The 22,931-nt window shown below is 35.1% G+C and overlaps 1 protein-coding gene across 1 annotated transcript; it reads left to right on the top strand.

The window, feature by feature from the left end:
* The first annotated feature begins 11,580 nt into the window (after window positions 1–11,580).
* On the top strand, window positions 11,581–14,350 carry LOC147273848 (dimethylallyl, adenosine tRNA methylthiotransferase). The gene is made up of 8 exons (XM_086227389.1): window positions 11,581–11,741; window positions 11,843–11,989; window positions 12,113–12,210; window positions 12,725–12,797; window positions 12,889–12,949; window positions 13,043–13,128; window positions 13,222–13,311; window positions 14,064–14,350. Exons 1-8 carry the CDS (start codon window positions 11,640–11,642, stop codon window positions 14,124–14,126), a joined length of 720 nt encoding a protein of 239 aa, XP_086083515.1. The 5' UTR covers window positions 11,581–11,639; the 3' UTR covers window positions 14,127–14,350.
* Window positions 14,351–22,931: the final 8,581 nt, after the last annotated feature.

Genomic DNA, 22,931 nt, shown 5'->3' with positions numbered 1-22,931 from the left:
AAATATAAATAAATGTTATAATTGGTAACCAAAAAAAAGCAATAAATGCTTTCCCATCAAAGTAAATAAATCTAGAAACATTTACTTTGATGTATATAAAATAATTTATTGATGGCATTCTAATGACTAATGAGAGTTTAAATAGGGCACTTAACTTTTTTTTAAATATAAATTGAGTACTTAATTTCAGTTTAGCATATTAGGCTTTTATTTTTTCTTTTTATATGAAGATTTAAACTTAGGATCTTTATAATCTTTTTTTTGAAAATAAAGACTTCTATCTAACCGTTGATATGTAAATTAAGTCATCATCTTAAATTCTCGTTACAATATTGTCTTTTGTATATGATATCAAATAATTGGTTACAATGTTAATTATAGTACGTATTTGGTGGATTCAATACTGAAAAAAAAAAAAAAAAAAAAACAATAATCAACATGATGCCTTGATGGTTACGATCCCATTGAATGAGTTGACATTCTAGTACTATTATTGACGTTAAAAGCTTGTTAATGCATATGCTAATTTTGGCTTAACGTATAGGGCTTGACTTCTCTTCTAACCCAATATACTCCTTAACTTATCTAAATTTTTAACGACTGAATGCCACATATGCAAAATTAAATCCTACAATTACTAGAATTTTGATGGGTTTTTAAAAATTTATCTTGTAATAACTCATCTTCCCATAACTCTCTCCTCTTTATTAAAAGAAAAACATTGACCCTCTCTGCGTTCTTCATATTGGCTTCTCTTTTTGCTTGCTAACCCACCATGGATTTCTTCTTTTGTCAACCTACCTATAATTTCAGTTCTAATATTTATGCTTTCATATTACATTAAATTGGGAGAAAAATAATATAATCCCAAAGCTATCTTTGCAGTAGTAGGTTGATATATATGTGTAGTGATATTCTCTATATAAACAACTCCATATGTAAATTCGAAAGAAACAATAAAATACACTTGATCCAGCGTTGAGTTCTTATTTCTATGGGAAAATATTTAGGTTGTCCTATTTTTATGAGTTTTCTTCACAATGCTAAGGATTTTCTATGTAATCTTCTCCAATGGCAGATTATATATGTGTTTCAACTTTCAACTAGGGCGTTCATATGATGTCTTGGTTATTAGGTTATTCTCAAATCAACTTTTTATGAGAGATGCAAAGAAATGTAGCAAAGAGAGATGCAATAGGAATAAGACGCATAGAGGGGGAAAGAGAAATTACAGTGTTTTTAAATAATCAAAATTCTTATATTCGTAGGATTTAATTTAACACAGATGATATTCAATAGTTAAACATTTAAATCGGTAATATGTAAAGTGGCAAAAAAAAAAAAAAAAGGTAATATGTAAAAGTCATTGCAATGGAAAGAAGTGCGTAAATTTTGGACGTTTGGCGCTTTTCTCATCATGATTCAGGTCTCCAACTCTCCATCCACATAAATTAAAAATCATTCAAACCAAATTTCATTTGGAAGCACGGTAGATTTGTCAAAACATGGGGGCCATGGTTTCTTCTTTCTTGAACAATTGTAGTCACCCCAGGCCAGTGAGGTGGGCAACACATGCATCCTTCTCTCTTGTCGCAGAATATGTGGACCCAGTTTGGTTTCACAATTGAAACCAATTAATTAGCTAGGTTAGGTCCAAAGGTAAGGTCTTGTACCTAAAAACCCAAACGAAGAGAAGCACCCTTATAAAGTTATAAGAGAGTAGATATTTTGAAAAAAGTTTGACTTGTCAAATTGCTGGCATAAATTTTGATCAAATGAATTTTTTATTTGAATTGGTGTTTCAAATTTAATAATCAACAATTGATCAAATAAACAAAAGTTATTTGTATAACTTGATCATATGTCAACAATTATATTTTGAATTACGATATATGGCTCATAATCTAAATTATTCATTTTTTTTAGACAATTCCTTAAAAATCATTTTTGCAAAAAGTCACTCAAATCATTAAATTGTTTATTCATCTAATTGTGATATAATAATACAATATTTTTTATAAGAGTATGATAATAATTTTTTGATTTTTTTTATTGTTGCATGAATGATCACTTAACAAACTCGATGGCACAAAGTATTAATTATATTGTACGGTAAAAAAGTGATTTGTGACATATTAAGTTATATAATTAATATTCCGTGTTTAAACATTTCTATATCATAACATTAACTACCTCTACCGGATAACCGTGTATATATATATTATTATTATTATTATTATTATTATTTTTTTCAGTTAAGTGGTAACATGGAAGCTAGATTGAGCATTTAGGCTCAATGAAAAAATGGAATTAGATTTATAAAAAAATTTCTTTATTCAATGATACATGATGAGGGGTATTCGAACTCATGATCTAAAGTATATGATTAAATATTATAACAAATTACATTTAAATCAATAAATATTTAAATAGTATAATCACTTAATTAATTAAGTTCCAAGTCACAACTCATAAAATCATATTTGATTGATAGATTTTTAGTATACTTTGAAGATTATTGGAAAAGGGAATCTTGTACAGAATAGGATAGTCTTCTGTTAGGGGATAAACATATATACTGCACTTTGTTACCTTAACGAGGCTGACATATTAACATAAATGTTTAATACTTTAAAGTAAACTCGTGGGCATCCTTAATTATATTTTATATTCTATATCAACTAAGATAAAATATTTCACACGTACTGATCGTGCATTACCAACAAACACCATATATCTTCTTCGTTGTTGTTTTTTTAAAGCCTACATCGACCTTTGGAGTGCCTTAAATTTCATCACCCTATTATTTTGAAATGAATATAAGTCAATCCGGAACGAAGCCATTAACAAATATGAATGGGTGCATCTCCTAATATGGTACTGTCACAGTTCAGATGGCTTATATAGCATATATTTTTTTTATTAAATAAAAAAGAGAGTATAAGTTTCTTTAAAATATAAATTATATATACACACACATTAATTTGCAGTTGAAATAAAATGCATGTTTATTTAAACTAGAGAGCCCCTGCGGGGAGGGACGAAATGAGTTGTATTAAAGTCAATATCGCAAGTTGGGATTTTTGTAGTATGCTAGATGCTTAATCATGTTCTCTTTCAAGTTTATAGAATGTTTACAATAATTTTATTTTGAGCTTGGAATCCTCGTTGATGCTTCTTACATATAATGTTATACTTCCTATCTTATGTTATGTCAAAAGAATCATATTTTTACATCATATTAAATACAAGAAAAACTGATTCCCACTTAGTAGGACTTCATCATGATTAACAACATACATTCGAATTTTTCATCAAATCAACTACACTAAGCATCATTCCAACAATGTATTTAATTGGGGAAATTTTTTAACGTAACCATAACCTACGTATTATATTTAAAAACTTTTTTGAGAAGTGTGAAAGGTGTGAATTGAGGAATGTGAATATAAAACTGAAAAGAATAGTTGTAAACCTTATTGTACGTTTCCGTGGTTGGAAAATTAATTAAGCCATTCACACACACAGGAGACACATTCAATATTGAGGCTGGAAGAGAATTAATTTTCAAAATCAGAATCAAAGAAAGTTGGTACCTCAAATTTTGTTTTCGATTAGTACAAATTCTTGGACGGCTTTGGGTCCACAAAATTTTGGTCAATGCCTGAGTCAACAAGAATATGATACAGAGCCAATGACTGATAGCCTCTCATTGTCATTTGTCAGTTGTCATTTGTCAAGTGGACTTTGTCCATAGATGTTTACTTTTATTTTTTATTTTTTTATCAAACTGGATTCTCATTATCCTAATGTACTCTTTAATACATAAATTAAGATCATAAAATAATAAATACGTAAGCTAAGTAGGACCCTAGCTCCTCTAACCACATCCCGATAAAGAGCAAACCGACCAAGCTCATGAGCCACCAAATTTGCCTCCTTAGGGCAATGACAAACATGAGTGACATGCATTTGATGGAGCAACACCTTGATATCTTCAACAATACAACCTTCACCTCACTAATACTTCTTAAATACAATGATGGCATGTTTAGTAATCTAGAATCAAGTTAAGACAAATTGAATTGAGGAGAGTCAGAATGTAGATTCTCATTGAAATTATTTACTAAATTAATGAATTGAATTTTGATAGGTTGTTTTTTCAATAATTAGAATATCATCTTTTACTCAAGAATGTAATTTTTCTAAAATAAAAAGTTAAATTCCTGATATTATGTGGGCCTCGATCACTTGTATTTTTATTTTCATATAATTAGTAAACACATGAGTTCGTAATCAAAATTTAATTTTTTATTTTAATTTTAATTATGAATTAGTAAACATATTATGAGAATGAGAGTTTCCTCCAAAGATTCAGTCTCTATTACCAAACAAGCAAGCCCAAATCTCGAGCAAACCCAAGGTCGGAATGAATAGTAAGAAGCTCTGTAGCAAGAATTGACACATCACTCACTGATTGCTTAGCTCTCACTCCCCATCAACTCTCATTCTTCATATCTAATAATTGCACCAACCCCTATACGACCTGTAGAGGCTTCATATGCCCCATCCGAGTTAAGCTAATGTTTCACCCTTGCTTCTTCATCATGCCCCAAATAAAGGCCTATTCAACACAGTCATATGTTTTAGCCATATCCAATTTGAGAGCAATCTTTTTCTTCCCGGACTGGCCTCGTTGTTTCATAGCATGTACAAATTTGAACGCAAAAATGACATTACCCACAATTTGTTGCCTGGGCACAAAGGCACTTTGTTCAATCAAAATGATAGATGGAAAGACTTTCTTCAACCTATTAGCCATTGTTTTGGACACAATTTTGCATGGCACATCACATAAAAAGATGGGGAGAAACTCCGACACCCTTACCGGATGATCAACTTTGGGGTATAAGTGTTATTAGAGTTTGATTAATGTCAACCACTGAACACCCATGTTTAAGAACCTCCAGACAAAAATCACCGACCTATTTCCCACTAATATATACCAATACTTTTGGATAAAAAGAGAAGGCATACCATCAAGCCCTAGAGATTTCATTGGTCGTATATGTTTCAAAGCAAGCTCTACTTCCTCTCTTGTACACGGTTGCAATAGGAAAGTATTCATAGACGTCATAACATGAGTAGGAAAAGACTTCCAAATTTCCTCCATACGCACTACCCCAACTAAAGAGAAAAGATTTTGGGAATATGAACAAAGTATCTTATTGATTGCCGGTGCATTAGCCTGCTATATATTATATTGTCATTTACAAATATTAGCATCAACGCGTTTTTACTATTTTATTCTTATACAATTGTTCTCGAATACGCTATTAAAAACTTCCTCAAATCTTGAATATGCAAAATTTAATTTATCATTGTTGTTCTGCAATACAGTTTTTCAAATATCATTTTGTAAAATGTTATGAGAGGGGTCTAAAAGTCAAATTAATAACATTATAATAAATTATCATAATTAAGCAAAAATATTATCATAATTAAGAGTTACTTACCGAAGAACAATTCGGTAGTCATGTGTCAATCCCCATTATGTCCACTTGTTATGTCTTTCCAAAAACAGAGTTAAAGAGGAACACATCACCATTTTTGTTTAATAAGATATCAAAGTGGATGATTGACTCATTCCATACTAAAAATAATAGTAGAAAATCTTTTGATAACATGGATTTCTATTATTTTTCAATGATATCCCACCATCAAGACAATTGGCTAAATTCAGTGAAACCATTTCATAAAAGTTCTTTGATATCTTTTTTTTATAAAGCAAATCGACTTCAATTATTGAATACTCTACATCATTTTTGTTTCTTTTTTAATAAATGATTCTTTTTTTATGTGAAAAAGGCCCGGCCGTATCAATAATTATGATTCTCTTCTCTGCAATGTGCCTGCTCAGTGCTTGCTGCAACACTGCCGTCCTCCCACTAATTGCCGGCGCCGAGTTCCACAACAAGTCTCTCTCTCCTGTGTGCCTGCTGGCTACCCATTGCCCATCGATGTCGCCTTCCACCAGTCCTCCACCCATCGCTGTCGCCTCTCTCTCCCACTCTCGCTGCCTTTCTCTCTCTCTCTCTTTCTATCCTTCTCATTCTCTAGAAACAAAAAACGCACCACCACCATTGACCACCAACCCAGAAACTAGCACCACCCAGCACACTTGACCTTTCTCTCTCCCTCTTTCTCAACAGAAACCGATTGCCACTGACCGAAACCCATCGATATCGAAATAGTCGGTAATCGACAACCGGCGGTACTGTGGCGGCTCCGTTTTGTGCCATTCTGCAGGGGTCGATTTCAGCCGTTCAGTTCGGTTATCGAACTGATTCTACCCCTGATCACAATATATAATAATTTGAATCTTTTTACCGATAGACTAGTTTATTTTGAGTTAAGTCTTGAAGTTTCATATAATCTGTTAACATTATGTTGGAATTCAATAAAGGAAAAAATTTACAAACAGGACAAATATTTTGATGGTTGTTTCATTTTAGGACATTAATTTTGATTCGTGTTAATGAAAGACATATACTTTTATTTTGTGTCAATTAAGGACCATGTTTTTTTAAGTTTTTATCTCAACTTTGGCCGATGTTGGACCCTCAAAACTCCACTAAACTCAGAAAAATTATACTAGGTTTAAAAATATGCATCTCCTCTTTACAACCATATAAAGATCACCCAAATTGGATCTCTACAATTCCAAATAATCGGCCCCAAAGTAGGGTACATGAAACTGTCCAATTTTTCAAATTTTTTCTTAGAGGTCCAATTGGATAGTTGCAGGTACCCTACTTTTGGGCTAATTATCTGGAGTTGTAGATGTCCAATTTGAGTGATCTTTATATGGTTGTAAAGAGGACATGCATAGCTTTAAACCAAGTATAAGTTTGTTAAGTTTGGTAGAGTTTTGATGGTCTAATATCAGGCCAAAATTGAGATAAAACATGATCCTTAATTGACACAAAATGAAAGTATGTGTCCTTCATTAATACGAATCAAAATTTATGTCCTGAAATGAAACAACCATCAAAGTATATGTCCTGTTTATAAATTTTTCCCTTCAATAAATCATATGTTCTTTTTTAAATAGGGAGAAGTCAAGAATCGAATTGATCTGTGGGATAATAATTGTTTACCCACTACAGTTAGACCTGGCAAACGGGTCATTTTTTACGGGTTTGGGTCAAACACGACACGACCCGTTAAGCTTAACGGGTTAACACGACACGACCCGTTAAGCAACGGGTGACAAAAACCTCAACACGAACACGACACGAATTAAAACGGGTGAACACGACACGACCCGTTCAACCCGTTAAAAATTACTATTTTTTAAACACACTTATAATTAATATATATCTTACAATAAATTAGAAATTATAGCCTAAAATTCAATCCAAAGTTTCAAAATAAATAATAGGCTTAACAGCCCAAAATTCAAAACAAAGTTCCAAAATAAATAACAACCCAAACTTTAATACAAATTATACAATGTTCCAAATTTAAATACAATGTTCCAAAATTACAGCAAAAGAGAAAACAAACAAGTAAATGAAATTATGAAATATTCAATGCACATGAAGACTCAAAATGCTCTAGGCTTCCAGCCATAATATAAATATCTTTACTCTTCCAGTCTTCCACACCAAGAACTTTTCTAATTCTTTCCTGAAAGAGAACACATATGAGATGAGATACAATACTTTTCAATTGCATCAATCATCAATAGAAATATTACAACCACAACAATAGAAATATAGGCTATACAGCAGTAACAGCACCTTTTATCAATCAATAGAAATGCTATTAGAGCATTGTCTAGATCTGGTTCCACTATCCTCATTAGTCAAATTGAAAACATCTTCAGTAAGTTGTTCCAAGTCAGCACATTCTTTATCTAAAACTAAGCATACATAAAAAATCCAATTACAAATATTACTTTATGAGAATAAAAAAGAAACATACTAATATAATGATACATAAAATTTACCTCCCTTGCCAAAAATCCAATCTCGAGCACATAACAAAGCTTGAACAGTTTCAGGCAATAATGAACTACGATATTGATCTAGTACTCTACCACCAATACTAAAGGCTGATTCAGATGCAACAGTGGAAATAGAAATTGTTAGCACATCGCGAGCTAAATGAGAAAGAATAGGATAACGAAATTGCTCCATTTGCCACCAAGAAAGAACATCCAACTCTTGCTTTCTGTCTAGCCTTTCTTCATCAAAATACTTATCCAATTCAGTTTTTGTACTTGAAGCTACACCATTGTTATAACTATTATCAAAATCCTACAAAGGTTTATAAAAAACATGAAATTATCAAACAAGCACTTATAAAAAAAAGACAAACAATTATCAAACAAGCAATTATATAAAGAAAACAAGCAATTACCTCAAAAATGATGTCTCCATCTTCTGTGTGACTAGCTGTCTCATTCCTTGGACGATTTGAATTAACAAGATGAGGCAGATTTTGTACATACAAATCAAAAAGAGAAGACAATGTGTCACTAACACTTTTGAATTCATAAGAATCTTGACCATAAAGCTTGGTATAAGCCCATTCTACAAACTGCAATTTATAACGAGGATCCAAAATAATTGCAATTGCAAGAATAAAACTGTAATCTGACCAATACTTCTGAAACTTTAAGTTCATAGAAGTTCCCAGCCTTCTCATGAAATCATCCCTATCTTCCATGGCTGATTTAATACTGTGTTGGATTATGAACACTTTAGGGAAGAATAAATTTGATGTAGGGTACTTTGTTCCAGAAAATAAGCAAGTAACTTCATAAAAATACCCCAAAAATTTTGAAATCTTCCATATTTTATCCCACTCTTCTGTAGAAGGGCAAAAAGTGAAACTTGAATCACTTAACCTTAGATTGATAAAAGCACGCTGATAAAAAAGTGCACTATCAAGCATGGTGTATGTTGAGTTCCACCTAGTAGGCACATCTTGTCTTAAGCCTCTCCTATTACCTACTATCCCTACTTGTGCAACACAATCAAAGAACTTTTGTTTCCTCCCAGCTGAACCCTTTATATATTTGATGCACTCACGAATCTTTATCACAGAGGGATCAATTTCTTTTAGTCCCTTTTGAACAATCAAGTTTAAAATGTGAGCACAACAACGAACATGAAAGAATTTACCATTCATTAATAGTAGACCTCTAAAGTTCAATTGATTCTTCAAATGTTCAACAAAACAATCATTTGCAGAAGCATTATCCAAAGTAATAGAAAATAATTTCTTCTCAATCCCCCAATCAGTTAATAATGAATTAATTTTTTCACACAAAGCAACACCAGTATGTGGAGGGGGCATACAACAAAAGTTTAAAATCCTTTTATGCAATCTCCATTCTTGATCAACAAAGTGGGCTGTAAGAGTTAGGTACCCATCAGTGGTCACAGAGGTCCATAAATCAGATGTTAAGCAAATCTTTCATGGAACCATACTTAACAAATTATCAAGTTTAAGTTTTTCCCTTTTGAACATCCTTAAAACACATGCCTTTACAGTATTTCTACAAGGCAGCTTGATATCAGGGGATATATAAGCAAACAAAGCTCTAATGCCCTCATATTCAACAAAGCTAAAAGGCAAATCATGTTTGATAATTGCTTCTATCAATAAATCCCTAAATTTCTCATGCTCAAATTTTGGGGATCGCAATCCAGATTGTGATAGCATTAATTGCTGCAAATCACCATGTGTTTTCTTAGGACAATTTTTCATGTGACTCAACATATTACCTGTCCCACATTGACTATCACAGATATATATCACACCACATTGTCTACATTTAGCACGCTTCTTTTTATCTTGACTCATAGGCAATAGTTCAAACAAAGTCTAAGCAGGAGATCTTAATTTACGCTTACTTACTGCTATGCCTCTACCCCTTTTGTTTGTAGGGCTTGTATCTGTTGTTGTAGCATCTACATTTGCAGCACTTTCATCCACATTGTTTCTCACTGAAACTTCACCAGACTCCTCATCAATATTACTTGTCGGATTCATCTGCAATGAACATTTAATAGTTATATATAAAAACAAGAATATCAAGCTAAGCAATATTACTCTTAACTCACAGCAAATGAACTCTGCTATAAAAAAAGCTAAGCATGAAAGTATTTCACTTGATATATGAAAGTCTAACACACACATACAAATCACAATTCACAAATAGTCAAATACACAGTGATGTGAGATTACTTCATAACATATTTCACTTGGTTTAGCATAATAGAAATGTGAGATTACTTCATAACTCATAGGTATTGATGTACTGGTTCGAAATACCTTTGACTCTTTGAGGGTTTGAGTCTTTGATTTGCAACGAGAGAAATGAGAGACCAGATGATGTTGCTGAGAGATTGAGGGATTGACTGAGACAGAGGGAATCGATCAATCAAGAGTCGAGACTCCAGAGATCAGTGAGAGGCTGAAAGCTTGAGAGTTGAGAGATTGACTGAGAATCAAAGAGGGTTTCTGACTTATGATGTCGAGAGAGAGAGAGAGAGAGAGAGAGAGAGAGAGAGAGAGAGAGAGAGAGAGAGAGAGAGAGAGTTGCGTGACTAAGTGAGACAGTCACAGAGAGTGATTCTGGGTTTGAGGGTTTCTGCCTTCTGATTCTGGATTTGTCAAGATCGAGATCGAGAGTGAGACAGAGAGTGATTCTGGCCTGGGTTTGAGGGTTTCTGCCATCTGGTTCGCCGACGGCTCGACTTGCAGGCCTTCGACGGCTCGTTCTTCTTCTCCGAGTCTGTCACATCTAGGCTCCAGTCCAGACCTTCGACACCCGAAGCCTCCGATCCGAGCTCCAGTGAGAGACTAAGACTAAGAGCTTGGTGCTTGTACTGAGAAGTCTGAGAATGAGTGACAGTGAGAATGAATGAGACTGAGATTGTGATTTGTGAGAGAAAGATTGAGAGAGATTAGCTTTGGAGAGTGAGTGTGAGTCGAGAGGGGGGGGGGGGAGGCGGCTGAGTGCTGAATGACAGAATGAGTAAATGAATTAGGTTTTCCGAAAGGCTGGAACTTAAGTTTTGTTAGGTGTCTAAAATTACCTAAATGCCCTTATTTTTAACGGGTCTAATGGGTTTCGCGGGTTGGCACTGACACGACCCGTTATCTTAACGGGTTGTTATCGGGTCAACACGTTTTTGATACGACCCGCTAACATCCAACCCAAACCCTCAAATTTACGGGTCGTTCCGGGTCGTGTTAACGGGTCGTGGGGTATTTTGCCAGGTCTAACTACAGTTCCCACAAATTATTAATATCTAATTTTTATTTTCTAAATTGGTTCAAAGAGTATAGTGGGCTTGAAACTCAATGAGAAGGGTTTAAAATGTAAATACCCTAAGTCCAATTAGTTTACAAATACCCCAAACTTGAATTAAAGCCCAAACAAATCAAGAGGGTGCGCGAGAGGCTTCTATTAGCAAATGAGCAATCCCATTTTTCCTTCAGATAACGGTTGGGTTTCGCGCCATAAACATTGTCTTATTTACTTTCTGTGCCACCCAAATGGATAACAAAACGAAGACAAAGCAAAAACCAGAGGCTGAACAGAGCTTCAAAAACCAATGGCCGCTCTAAGCATTGGCATCGCCACCACCAGCTCCGCCGTACTTACAAGGCCCAAAACGAGCTCTTCCAGGCCCACAAGAATCTCCTGCATTGGATGGGTACCCTTCAAACTCTGCTCTGCTTCTCAAATTTCATTGCAATTGCAACGCATACAATTTTCAATTTTCAATTGTTTTTTTTAATTTTTAATCCAAGGAAGGATCCAGAAGGTGTGCTCGGGCCGCCGCAGACTGGCCATTTGGCCCGACGAGAGTTCCAGAGACGGCTCGAAAGAGACTCCGAAGCTCGAGAAGCCTTCGAGCGCCAAGTGCTTGAAGAAAAAGAGCGCCGTAGAGCTGTTAGACAAGTAATTTGAGAATTGGGTTTTGAATTTTCATGAATTGGGTCTCTTTTTGTTGAATATATAATTTTTGGGGTTTTGTGTTTGTGATTGTTTTGTGTGGTTGTACTTTTGTTTGTTTGCTTTTAGTCTCGGGTGGCGCCAGATACTGCGGAGGAGTTGATCGAGTACTTTCTCAATACCGAAGCTCGGGAGTTTGAGTTCGAGATTTCGAGGTTGAGGCTACGGTTAGTGCTTTAAACCCATTTCTGTGTTAGCTCTAAAGAGAATGAGAATGTAGGGAATGCATGCCATTTATTTGAGGAAACGCTTAAATGAATGAAAAGAAAATGATAGCAGCTCACCTTTTTATATATTCATTATGTGTGTGTGGTTATGCTATGGGGGGGGGGGGGGGGGTGTAACATGTCCTCTACTTGTACTTTTTATTATTTAATTCTTTGCTTATTTATTGATATTTAATATTTTTCTAAGTTAGATGTGCTACACACTGGATGATTTTGAACCCTTAAACCCACCCTCTTCCAGTCTTGTTCTTAAGGGGAAGGAAGTGCTATTAAGCTCGAAAGGGCATTGGCATTTACCATTTACTCTTTATATTGCACTCCAATTTACATTTTTAGTGTATTGCTATTTGGTGTTTACTCTCTTAATGAGTATAATATATGTATACTTTTTTTTTTGGCCGCAAACCTCTGCCTTGCTACTGAAAAACTTTTGTCCTAACATATGTATATGCAGATTGAACAAGGAATTTTTCTCACACCTACAATATGAGCTAGGTCAGCTTCGGTTTGCTGTATCAAAAACTCAGGTTCCTTACTGAAACTATACATTTGGGTCGATTCCTGCAACAAGTTAATTGATAGATTGACAGTGTGCAAATATTCTGATGGGTTTACTAGGAAACAGAAGATAGATTGATTGAGCTGGAAGCATTGCAGAAAGCCCTGCAGGAAGGAACAGGTTTGATAAAGTTCACAAAATTTAGTGATAACGAGTTTGCATTCTTTCCTGCTTACTAAAACCTGCAATTCCTTGCTACATTTTCTGTTACAGAAGCGTATGATAAAATGCAAATTGACCTCATTAAAGCAAAGGAAAGTCTAACCAAAATCTTGACATCAAAGGATGTAAAAGCAACTGTATGTGCTGCTCTTTTCACTCAATCAAGCGTTGAAGTTAATATTTTTGTACTTTGTGTTGCTCAACTGAGTCAATGAATCTTGACAATGCAGCTACTGGATATGGTTGAACGCAACGAACTTAATAGATCCTTGTTAACACTTCTTGATGAAAACATAGCAAATGCGCAGAAGGGTAACCAGGTAATTTCCTTGGAAAAGCTTCTTTCATATTGCCTGAGATAGTTTATCTTTATCCCATGAATTTGTTTGTATTTCCGAGCTTGAGGCAGAGAAATTGCAAGATCACTTATAAAACATACAGTATTTACCTTAACATGGTATTACTAGCTATGCAACAATTCTTATACTACTACCTAGGGTAGCAGATGTTCTAATGAAAATTAAAGCTAAACGTAAGGAAGCACTTTCTCTTAATTACATAACTCAACTGAAAAAGTGCAATTTAGTTCCTCCTCCTGTCACCACATTGCCCATTGATGAACACAAAGCTTAGTCTTGTATGAAGCAAAAACCTGCCTGGATGCTAACCTAGTACGCATAAATTACACAAAGCTTTCTGTTTTGTTGGATTGGTCCACTCTTGTTCTTGACACTTCGAATTACTTGAGTTGGCCTTAGAAGAGCACATATAGAGAGGATTTAGAGGAGTACCAAGCAAGAGATTTGCTGTTGTAAAACTTAATTGAAGGTAACTCTGTTTTGGTATCTTCATTTTTACCCGAGTCCAACTTCTCATACAGGTAAAAATGTCTGTCCAAGTATAGCAGTCACTGGTCCACTTACCTGAAATACTATTAGTTCTAGTATAGTTGAAGAATTCTCAAAATAGAAATACAAACACACAAAATTTACCGTTAAATCTTATTCAGTAACTGCATCCATAGTGAATTAAACTCTGAAGATCTGTATAAATGTTAATTTATGACTTGCAGAAGCAAGCAGCAGACTTCATGGAGAAGCTTCGTGGGGCTGTTCTCAAGTACATGACAGTTTAGTGTGGCGATGGTACATATTAAGTGTCTGATTAATCTTTTAGATGAAGTTGCAGTGACTTTTGATCTGTCCATATTGTGTTGCCACACTACATTCAATATATTATGTTCTTAGATTATAAAAAGAAAACTAAATTTGTAATATTGGGAATACTATTGTATCAATGCATGGTTTGACATGCAATAATATACATAAAGTGAGATATAATGGTAAAGTCATAAAGTTATCACCACAAGTATAACTGAGAGTTACAAAATATTTATTTCATATGAAATATAAACAAATAATAGTTAACATGTGGTAGGGTGAGATTGATTTATAACAATAAATAAAATAGGGCTCAATCAAGTGCTAAGTGTAATGTCATGATCTTTTAATATGTATTCAGTGTACGATGTTTATGAAGGAGTCACATTCTTTTATTTACACAACATGCATTCTCATGTTATCCTTGTCATTCTTTTTACCTCTTCATGTTGTTTGCTGATAAATTCATAGAAATGTGAAACTAACAATGGATTTGAACCTTGAGTCCTTGAGAACCAGTGACCTTCGAAAGTGGTCACTGATTTGGAAAGCACTTGAACAGGGCATAAAGTAAAATGCAGTTCGATGTCTTGCACATAACTTTCTGATTTTTAACATATATGCCGGCTAATCTATCAAGTCTGTGCTTGAAACTTGGAAGAGGAGTGTGCCTTAGTTTCCTCCCTCTATAATTAGCTGCATGATCTGCTTGCACAAAAATCCAACCGCCAGGATTCGGTTGAGATTTAAACCTGAGATATGTATGTCCTTTTTTTTTTTTTGTGGTTTTTTGGCTTTTTACGAAGTGCGGATCAAGTACATGCGTGTCACTGCTTGGCTAGGTAAGCTCGGGTAGAAAATTTGGGTGGAATGCACATGAATCTAATTTCATAACCAACTACATAATCAACGAGCTGCAAAAAGCTAGAAATAGTGACTGAGAAAAGCAGTCGGGGAACAAGTAACGAGAATGACTAAAAAGCCCATGGAAATTGATGGAAAATTATGTCACCATTCGGAGAAATGAGTCTTGCAGGAAAAAAAAAAAAAGTCCAAAGAATTACATATGTAATTAGCTGATCTTGATATAATCTTTGCATATAAAATTATGCAAATTCATAACCGTTGGTATATTTTATTTCTAATTGCCTCTGTTAGGTGGCACGTTTGGGTTGAGTTACAGTGATTAGTGACCTAGTTGGGTTTGTTCTCAAACGACGAGTCATAGACTAGCATAATGATAATATATCATCACTTATCTTTGTGTGCCTTTAGATGAAGCAGATAATATATATATATATGTGTATATATAATAATCTTATAGATAAATGAATGTTATGCTACACTTCCTTAATAATACCTTGAAAATTAAATTGCAACACCTCTTCACTTTAATCTGCAATTAAAGTGCAAGGCATCCTAATTTTGATATGCAATCGAAGGTCCCAATGCGCCTTGGGAAAATAGATCGTTTTATCTATACGCAACGGAAATGGCTTCACTTCTCACGCACACTACAAAATTTAAATTTAACTCTCATCCCTCCTCACCATCATAATCTTCATTTCTCAATGAATCATACTTCACATTCAAATAAATGCACATAATTATATATAATAATTAACTAATTCATATCTTGCTCAAATAATTAAAATAATTCATATAAATCACATATTAGTACACATATTGCATTTTTCAACAAAGACTCCATATAATCAAATTTGTAGTTTAAGGTTCCCTAGATCCCCCTACCTCGAATACAAACTTATTCCGCTGCTAGAAATAGCCTCGTGTCTCCGAACCTAATTCCGTACAAAAAAACCACAATTAATTACGGAATCAAAGTCACTCACACTCTAATTCTAGTGTTTGTAGTGAAAACACTAAGTTAGGGGTCTCGGATCGTAAAACAGAGACCACCATTGGACTCGGAATCGAAAATGCAGTGGGGAGGGGCTTTCCTCGGCCACCGGAGCCGCCGCATGCGCCGGTGGTGGCTGAGGCACTGTTCATGATCTTCAACCTCCAGCCCAAATTTTCCTTATTTTTTCTCATATTTGGCTCGCTATTTACCCTATCAAACCTTCAACAAATTGAGCAAACTTATACTCGTTTTAAATCTCTGCAACTCTTCTTTACAACCATACAAAGAGCACACAAAACGGAGTTCTACAACTCAAGATATGTGGTCTCAAAGTAGGCTACCCGAAAACTGCCAAAAATTGCAGAAAAATGACAGATTTCCCAAAATTCATCCAACTTCAATTCTCACCATCCAAATCAATTTTTTAGACTTCTAAAACATATTTAAAGACTCCAAATCAAATACCCAACTTCAAATCAACATAGAATTCAAAATCCACATAAAGAACATAAATCCCAAAATCTGAAAATTGATCACTACACCCCAACCCGAAATCCTTTCTTTCTTTCCTTCAACTTCTATGGTATTTGTGCTTCAATAAACAACTCTAGAAACTATATAAACCTCACCAAAACAGAAATCAAAACTCAAAATCGAAATCACAGAAAACAGAGCATCCATGGAAACTGAAAATTACCTTCTCTTCCTTTCCTTGCTTTCTCTTTCTCCTTCTCTAAACCCTTCTCTCTCTATCCTTCTTTGTTGCTCTTCTCTCTCTCTCTCGGGTTCTCTTCTTCTTCCTTTCTCTTTCTTTCTCTCGGGTTCTCTTCTTTCTTTTCATTTCTTCTTCCTTTTTTTTCTTCTTTTTCTCGGGTTGGCTGGGTTCCTGCTAGCTGGGTTCTTGTTTTGGTGTTCTAAGCTAAGTTTTAATACAACCCAGCCTTACAACACCACAAGCACACACCACTGCCACCGAAACACACACACCGCCTAACTCACACACAATACACAACACCGCCCAGCCACCTTTTGTTAAACCAATCAAAAGCTTATTCTAAAACAACTAAGAAGTGTAGAAGCTGCTGGGTTTTTTTAAAACAGCCATTTAAAAAAAAATTATAAACATAATATAATTATAATTAATTTACACTAATTAAACAAAATTTTATTTAATAAAACTAGGTTATTACTGGTTTGTTCTCAAACGACGAGTTGTAGACTTGCATACTGATAAAAGAGGGCTGCAATTTGCACACTTTTTTTTTTCTTTTTGCACACCCTTTTGTAAAAAAAATCAAAAATCAAAAATCAAAGGAAAAGACACATCTCTCATTCTCACACCCAAAAACCAACTCCATTTTCTCTCTTTTGCACACCCCATCAATAGACTAAAAAAAAACACACACACACACCCAACCCTTTCTTCTCCCTCACTGACCCATGCAGCCCTTCCCTCATCAGCCCTTTCCTCACCCAGCCACACCCACCCAGCCCTTCGCCCCCTCATTCGACCACTAAGAGCAGCACCTGAGCCCCACCCTTCCCTCCTCTCTCTCTTTTCTTCTCTCCTCCCTCCCTCCCTTTCTCTCTCTGCTTTCTCCTTCGTTCGGCACTGGTCTGCCAAAAATTTGAGTTTCCTTCGGCAACCACCCATCGAACATCCACAACCCATTCGACAAGTAGCCGCCGAACATCCACGACCCATTCGGCATATAGCCGCCGAACCAGCTGCGATTTTTTTGTTGGCAGTGGTACTTCGTTGTGGTTGCAGCAGTTTGAGGCGCGATGTTGCAGGCGAGCTCGGAGACCAGTGCCGACTTGCTAGCTGGAGACGATGTGCTCGGCCATTGGTGTTGCAGGCGAGACGAAGGAAGGAAGGGAGAGAGGAAGGGAGGGAGGGAGGGAGGGAGGAGAGAAGAAAAGAAAGAGAGGAGGAGGTTGGGGGGGGTGGGGTCAGGTGCTGCTTGCGGTGGTCGGGTGAGGGAGGGAGGGGGCTGGGTGGGTGGGTCGGGTGAAGGAGGGGAGGTGGTCGGGGTGAGGCTGAGAATGAGGGGTGTGTTTTTTTTTTTTTTTTTGAGAATGAAGGGGTGTGTTGGGTGAGGGGTGAGTGTTTTTTTCTTTAATTTTTGATTTTTTTCAAAAATGGTGTGCAAAAAGAAAAAAAAAAAAAGGTGTGCAAATAGCAGCCCTCTGATAAAATATCATCGCTTATCTTTGTGTGCCTTTAGATGAAGGTAGGTGATGTTTTTTGTATAACTTAACATATAATATTAGTACATAAGATACTAGTACTAAACTACTAATAAATTTGGTAAGAAGAATATTGAGATATTAACTTGGCCCCCTACGCATAAAATATTACCTCAATTATCTTTCATATGTTAATTACCTCAATTTTCAATGTGAGTAGCTACTTTAAATATTGAAGCATCAGTGGCCGAAAAAAAGAAAAAGAAATATTGAAGCATCGAGTAAGTAAAAACATGGTCCATTTCCAAGTCTAACAAGGTCATCATTAATTATGATCAGTCTAAAATTTTTCATTTGTACAAAGCTAAAATATTGATGAGCTACAAATTACAATATCTACGATAAAAAAAAAAAAAAAAAATTACTATCGCTTGTGCATAGAGATTAGTATGTAATATACAGATACTATAAAGAATGGTTATCTGGGTAAAACTAAAAGGCCATACCTTATCCAGGACCACAAAACTGCATTATAAGTGCACAGTTTAAAAACAACGAATACGCACATCCATGCATACATAATGTGTAACACTTTCTATATTCTTCATAGAAATATATCCAATCTCCTTTATTATTTATTTACTAATTTGGTTTTAATTTATTTATTGGAAAGGACATTGCTAGAAAGAAAACTAATAAATGAGAGTTGAAGCTGAGTTTCAACTTGCATTCAGAAAACTTTGTACCACTAGCCATTTCTACAGCAGCCAAACAAATCCACATTTCGGGTGTTGCATGTTGTAAGTCGGTACAATTGACCCACTTCAATTTGCAACTCAGGTCTAGATTGGCATTCAAAGAAATGTTTAGAGATCCTATATACTCAGCCAGTTGAATGATCCAAAAAGGATGGATCATATTAAAAGCCCTAAATTGTATGAACATGATTTTAGAGCCCCTAACAAAAACTACCAATTTTTTTAAAGCAAACAATCACATAGGTTCAGATGCAAGTGTGTGTGTGTGTATATATATATATATATATATAGATGAATACTTGAGGTTGAGATGGACATTTAAAGCAATGTTTAGAGATCATATTCAACCACAGTTGATCATTCCAACAGGATGGATCAATTTCAAAGCCCTAAATTGCATGTCGTCAGTCAGTCCAATTGACCCAATTCAATTGGCAGTTTTATGTCTAGACATCAGGAGTCAAAGAACCAAGGATCAGAGAATAAAGTAGCAACCCAAAGATCATAGAAACAGTAGTAATAACGAAAGGGGACCTGTAACTAAAGTAGTTAGAGAAAACAGTAGGTACCCAAAGATTAGAGAAAACAGTAATAACTAGATGGTTGCATTAAATTAATCAGTAGCGAATATTGTAAATATTTTTCTCCTTAAATGCAAGCTGTACTTGTAAAAGCAGAAATATTCATGTCATGATAAAGCCACGCACAAAAGGGGACCTGTAACTAAATTAAATAAGCCAGTTCTTTGTTTCCCAGAATATATACAGGTGCAACCAAGCAGAGGGGAAGGAAATCTCAAAAATTTAAATGAGTCAAGTAAAACCCAAATTTATGTAGTCATCAAATCCTACTAGCTATTTCTACAGCATAAAAACAATCCACATCTTGGGTGTTGCATGTTGGATTGGTCCAAACATGAAGTAAATTAACGAACCACTAGCTAGCTGAAATTCCATTTAAACATTAAGGAAAATATAAAATTATATTGATCACAGACTGGTAATTTTTAGTTCACACAAGATTCTGTATAATTAAAGAAATTAAGGAATATCAATTTATTAAAATCATCAGCAGCGTATGAGTAAAATGTAGTTTTCCATACTAGAGAAAACATATTACTCAATACTGAGGCACCAACCGAGCATGCATAAACATAATTAATCAGCAAAATGAACTTACCGGGAGAAAGCAACCAAGAAGTGAAGCAGAGAAGATACGAGACCGCTCCCGTTTAACATGGTTATCAAAGATGCGACTACTAAGGATTTCGACGTCCCATTTCGAATCAGAGTCCCGTTTTGAGAATTCTAACGTTATGACATAAAAGCGCATGAACTCGGCCTCATTCTCACCCATCCACTCACAATACTCTGTGTTCATGAAACAGGCCATAACAAGGCAGATTTTTCGACCTCCGAGATTGACAAAACTATACTGGCATGGTCTGAAAATATCAAGAGGAAACTCACCATGATAATCTGGCAGCTTCAGAGCTTTGATAGTCTCCATAGCATCACTGTGCATGAGGTAGACTACTATAGGCGAAGTTTGACGCCATTGATAGGTAAACAGTAGGCAATGAGCACCACCATCATACACATCCAACACCGTTAAAGCTTGCCTTCTATAGGGAAAAGGGCGACCTTCGAACATAAAAGGAGGAGAGATTAGGGTCCATGTTCGGCTACAAATGTCGAATTTGTAATGGCGCGAACGATTTGGAGTGGAGACAATGATGCAAGTGCGGGAAAATGCATAAGAGAAGTGCTGAGCTGCTGGGTCACTGTATTGAAGGAGACCTGAGAGAAATGGAGACCGCAACCCACAGAGTGGGGAAGATTGTCCTCGTCGGCCATATAAGCCACTTGCCACAATTCACTACCATCTCCTTTGGGTTTTGAGGAGCAACTGTGGCATCTGGTTGTTGGATTAGGGTTAGTGCAGGAGCATGATAACAAATCCCTCAATTTCATGGCATGGATAACGTAAGCAGCCTCATCTAGATGATTGTACTCGATGCTACATATGTATAGGGACTGATCATCAATCTTCGAGCTTGCTTGCACGGCAGCCATGGCTGTCTTCCTCCCAAGTGCTATCGCTATCGCTATCCCCCAATCCCTAAGCCCTAGCTAGATTGCTTTTCAATTTCTCAAAGCACCCTAGGCTTTAGCCTGCGATTTATGTTTATACCCGTTATTGGGCTACAGCGCCAGGTAGCCCATGAGTCCAGATCTGAGAGCCAGCCTTGAACGCTGAACAGAGGGAACTGGGGATTTTGTTTATGTTATATTATAGCCCATTAGTACAAACGTACCGAACCCACGTTTCCTTTATTATTTACTTTAGTTTTGTTATATTTTGTTATTATTATTTTTTTTTTACCATGTTATAGTCAAATAGTAAAATTTCAATTTCGAATAAATTTTTTTGGAAATTTTAATTTAGACAAAATTAGACAAAAATGACGAAAATTGTTATCAAAATACGGAAATTTTGAATAAAACTTTACCATATGTTCATTTCATATATTATCTAATACATTGATAAAAAAACATTAAAGAAATTAAATTATATAATAAATTTCATGTGATATAAAATGAATATAATACCCGTTAGAGGCAAATACTGTTAAAATTAGTATAATGAATAAATGAATTAGTATATTCTTTATACTTTATAATCTATACACTAAATCATAATACTAAACCCTATATATTTTATATACCATAATATTTTTTATACTCTATAATCTATATATTAAACCCTATATATTATATAATCTATATTCTATATTATTTAGGATATGATATAAGATATTATGGTTTAAACTCTTTAGGGTATTTTAAATTATTTTTTATATAGAAATGTATTAGGATTTTAAAACAACTAAACGAAATCTCAAAACGGCCAAATCAAACCCCAAATTTTTTTTTTCTTTCCAATTGCCCAAAGGCTCCAAACCCTAATCAACCCGGCCTAAACTTTTTTTTTTTCTTTTCCTTTCTTTTCCCCTTTTCCCCTGTGACTCTCCACTTCTCCCAGCAGTCTTCCTCATTTCAAGTCTAACCTTCTCTTTCTCTAACCTAGTCTGCCTCCTACTCCTCCCTTACTGATCTCTTCTCTCTCCTCCCTCACTCTATCCCTCCCTGATCTCTTCTCACTCCTCCCTCATTCCTTCTTCCTCCTTCTCTCCCCGATTTCTTCTCTCCTTGGAGGCGAATCTCTTCCTTCTCTCCCTTCCCGATTCTTCTCTCTCTCCGAAACGGCTGGCGACGAGGCCGGCCACCTCTGCCTCTGGTCACTGCGTCACCGGCTCACCTCTGCCTCTGGTCTCGAAAATTTCGGCGAAATTTTCTGAAATCTAAACAAAAATTATTTGGTGTTTTTATAAAATTTCTCCTTCCTCAAAAAACGAAATTTTCCTCCTTAGTTATAGTCAAGGAGTAAAATTTCAGTTTCGAAGAAATTTTTGATAGAAATTTCGACAGAAATTTTAATTAAAATTTCAATTTCGAAAAAGTTAGACAAAAAGGACATAAATTGCAATCAAAATACGAAAATTTTGAATGAAACTTGATCATATGTTTATTTAACATATTATTTACTACATTGATAAAAAACATTGAACAAACCAAATTATATAGTAAGTTTCATGTGATATAAGGTGAATATAATACGCGTTGAAGACAAATATTGTTAAAAAAATGGGTCACTAATTAATAATTATATAAATAACATCTCAAATTTATTTGTATAATATATTACAATATTAAATCATAAATTAAATAAGTATTCAATAAGATGAATATAATGCGTGTTTGAGGCAAATACTGTTAAAAACAATTAAACGAAACCCCAAAATAACCAAACCAAACCCCAAACGAAACTGCAAACCCTTTTTTTTCTTTCCAATTGCCCAAAGGCCCTAAACCCTTTTGTTTTCCTCTATTTTTTTCTTTTTTTCT

Source organism: Dryas octopetala, chromosome 9 (assembly GCF_963921425.1).
Source record: "Dryas octopetala chromosome 9, drDryOcto1.1, whole genome shotgun sequence".
NCBI classification, from domain to species: Eukaryota; Viridiplantae; Streptophyta; class Magnoliopsida; order Rosales; family Rosaceae; genus Dryas; species Dryas octopetala.
The sequence above is the reverse complement of the archived record's forward strand: the minus strand, read 5'-3'. Positions and strand labels throughout refer to the sequence as shown.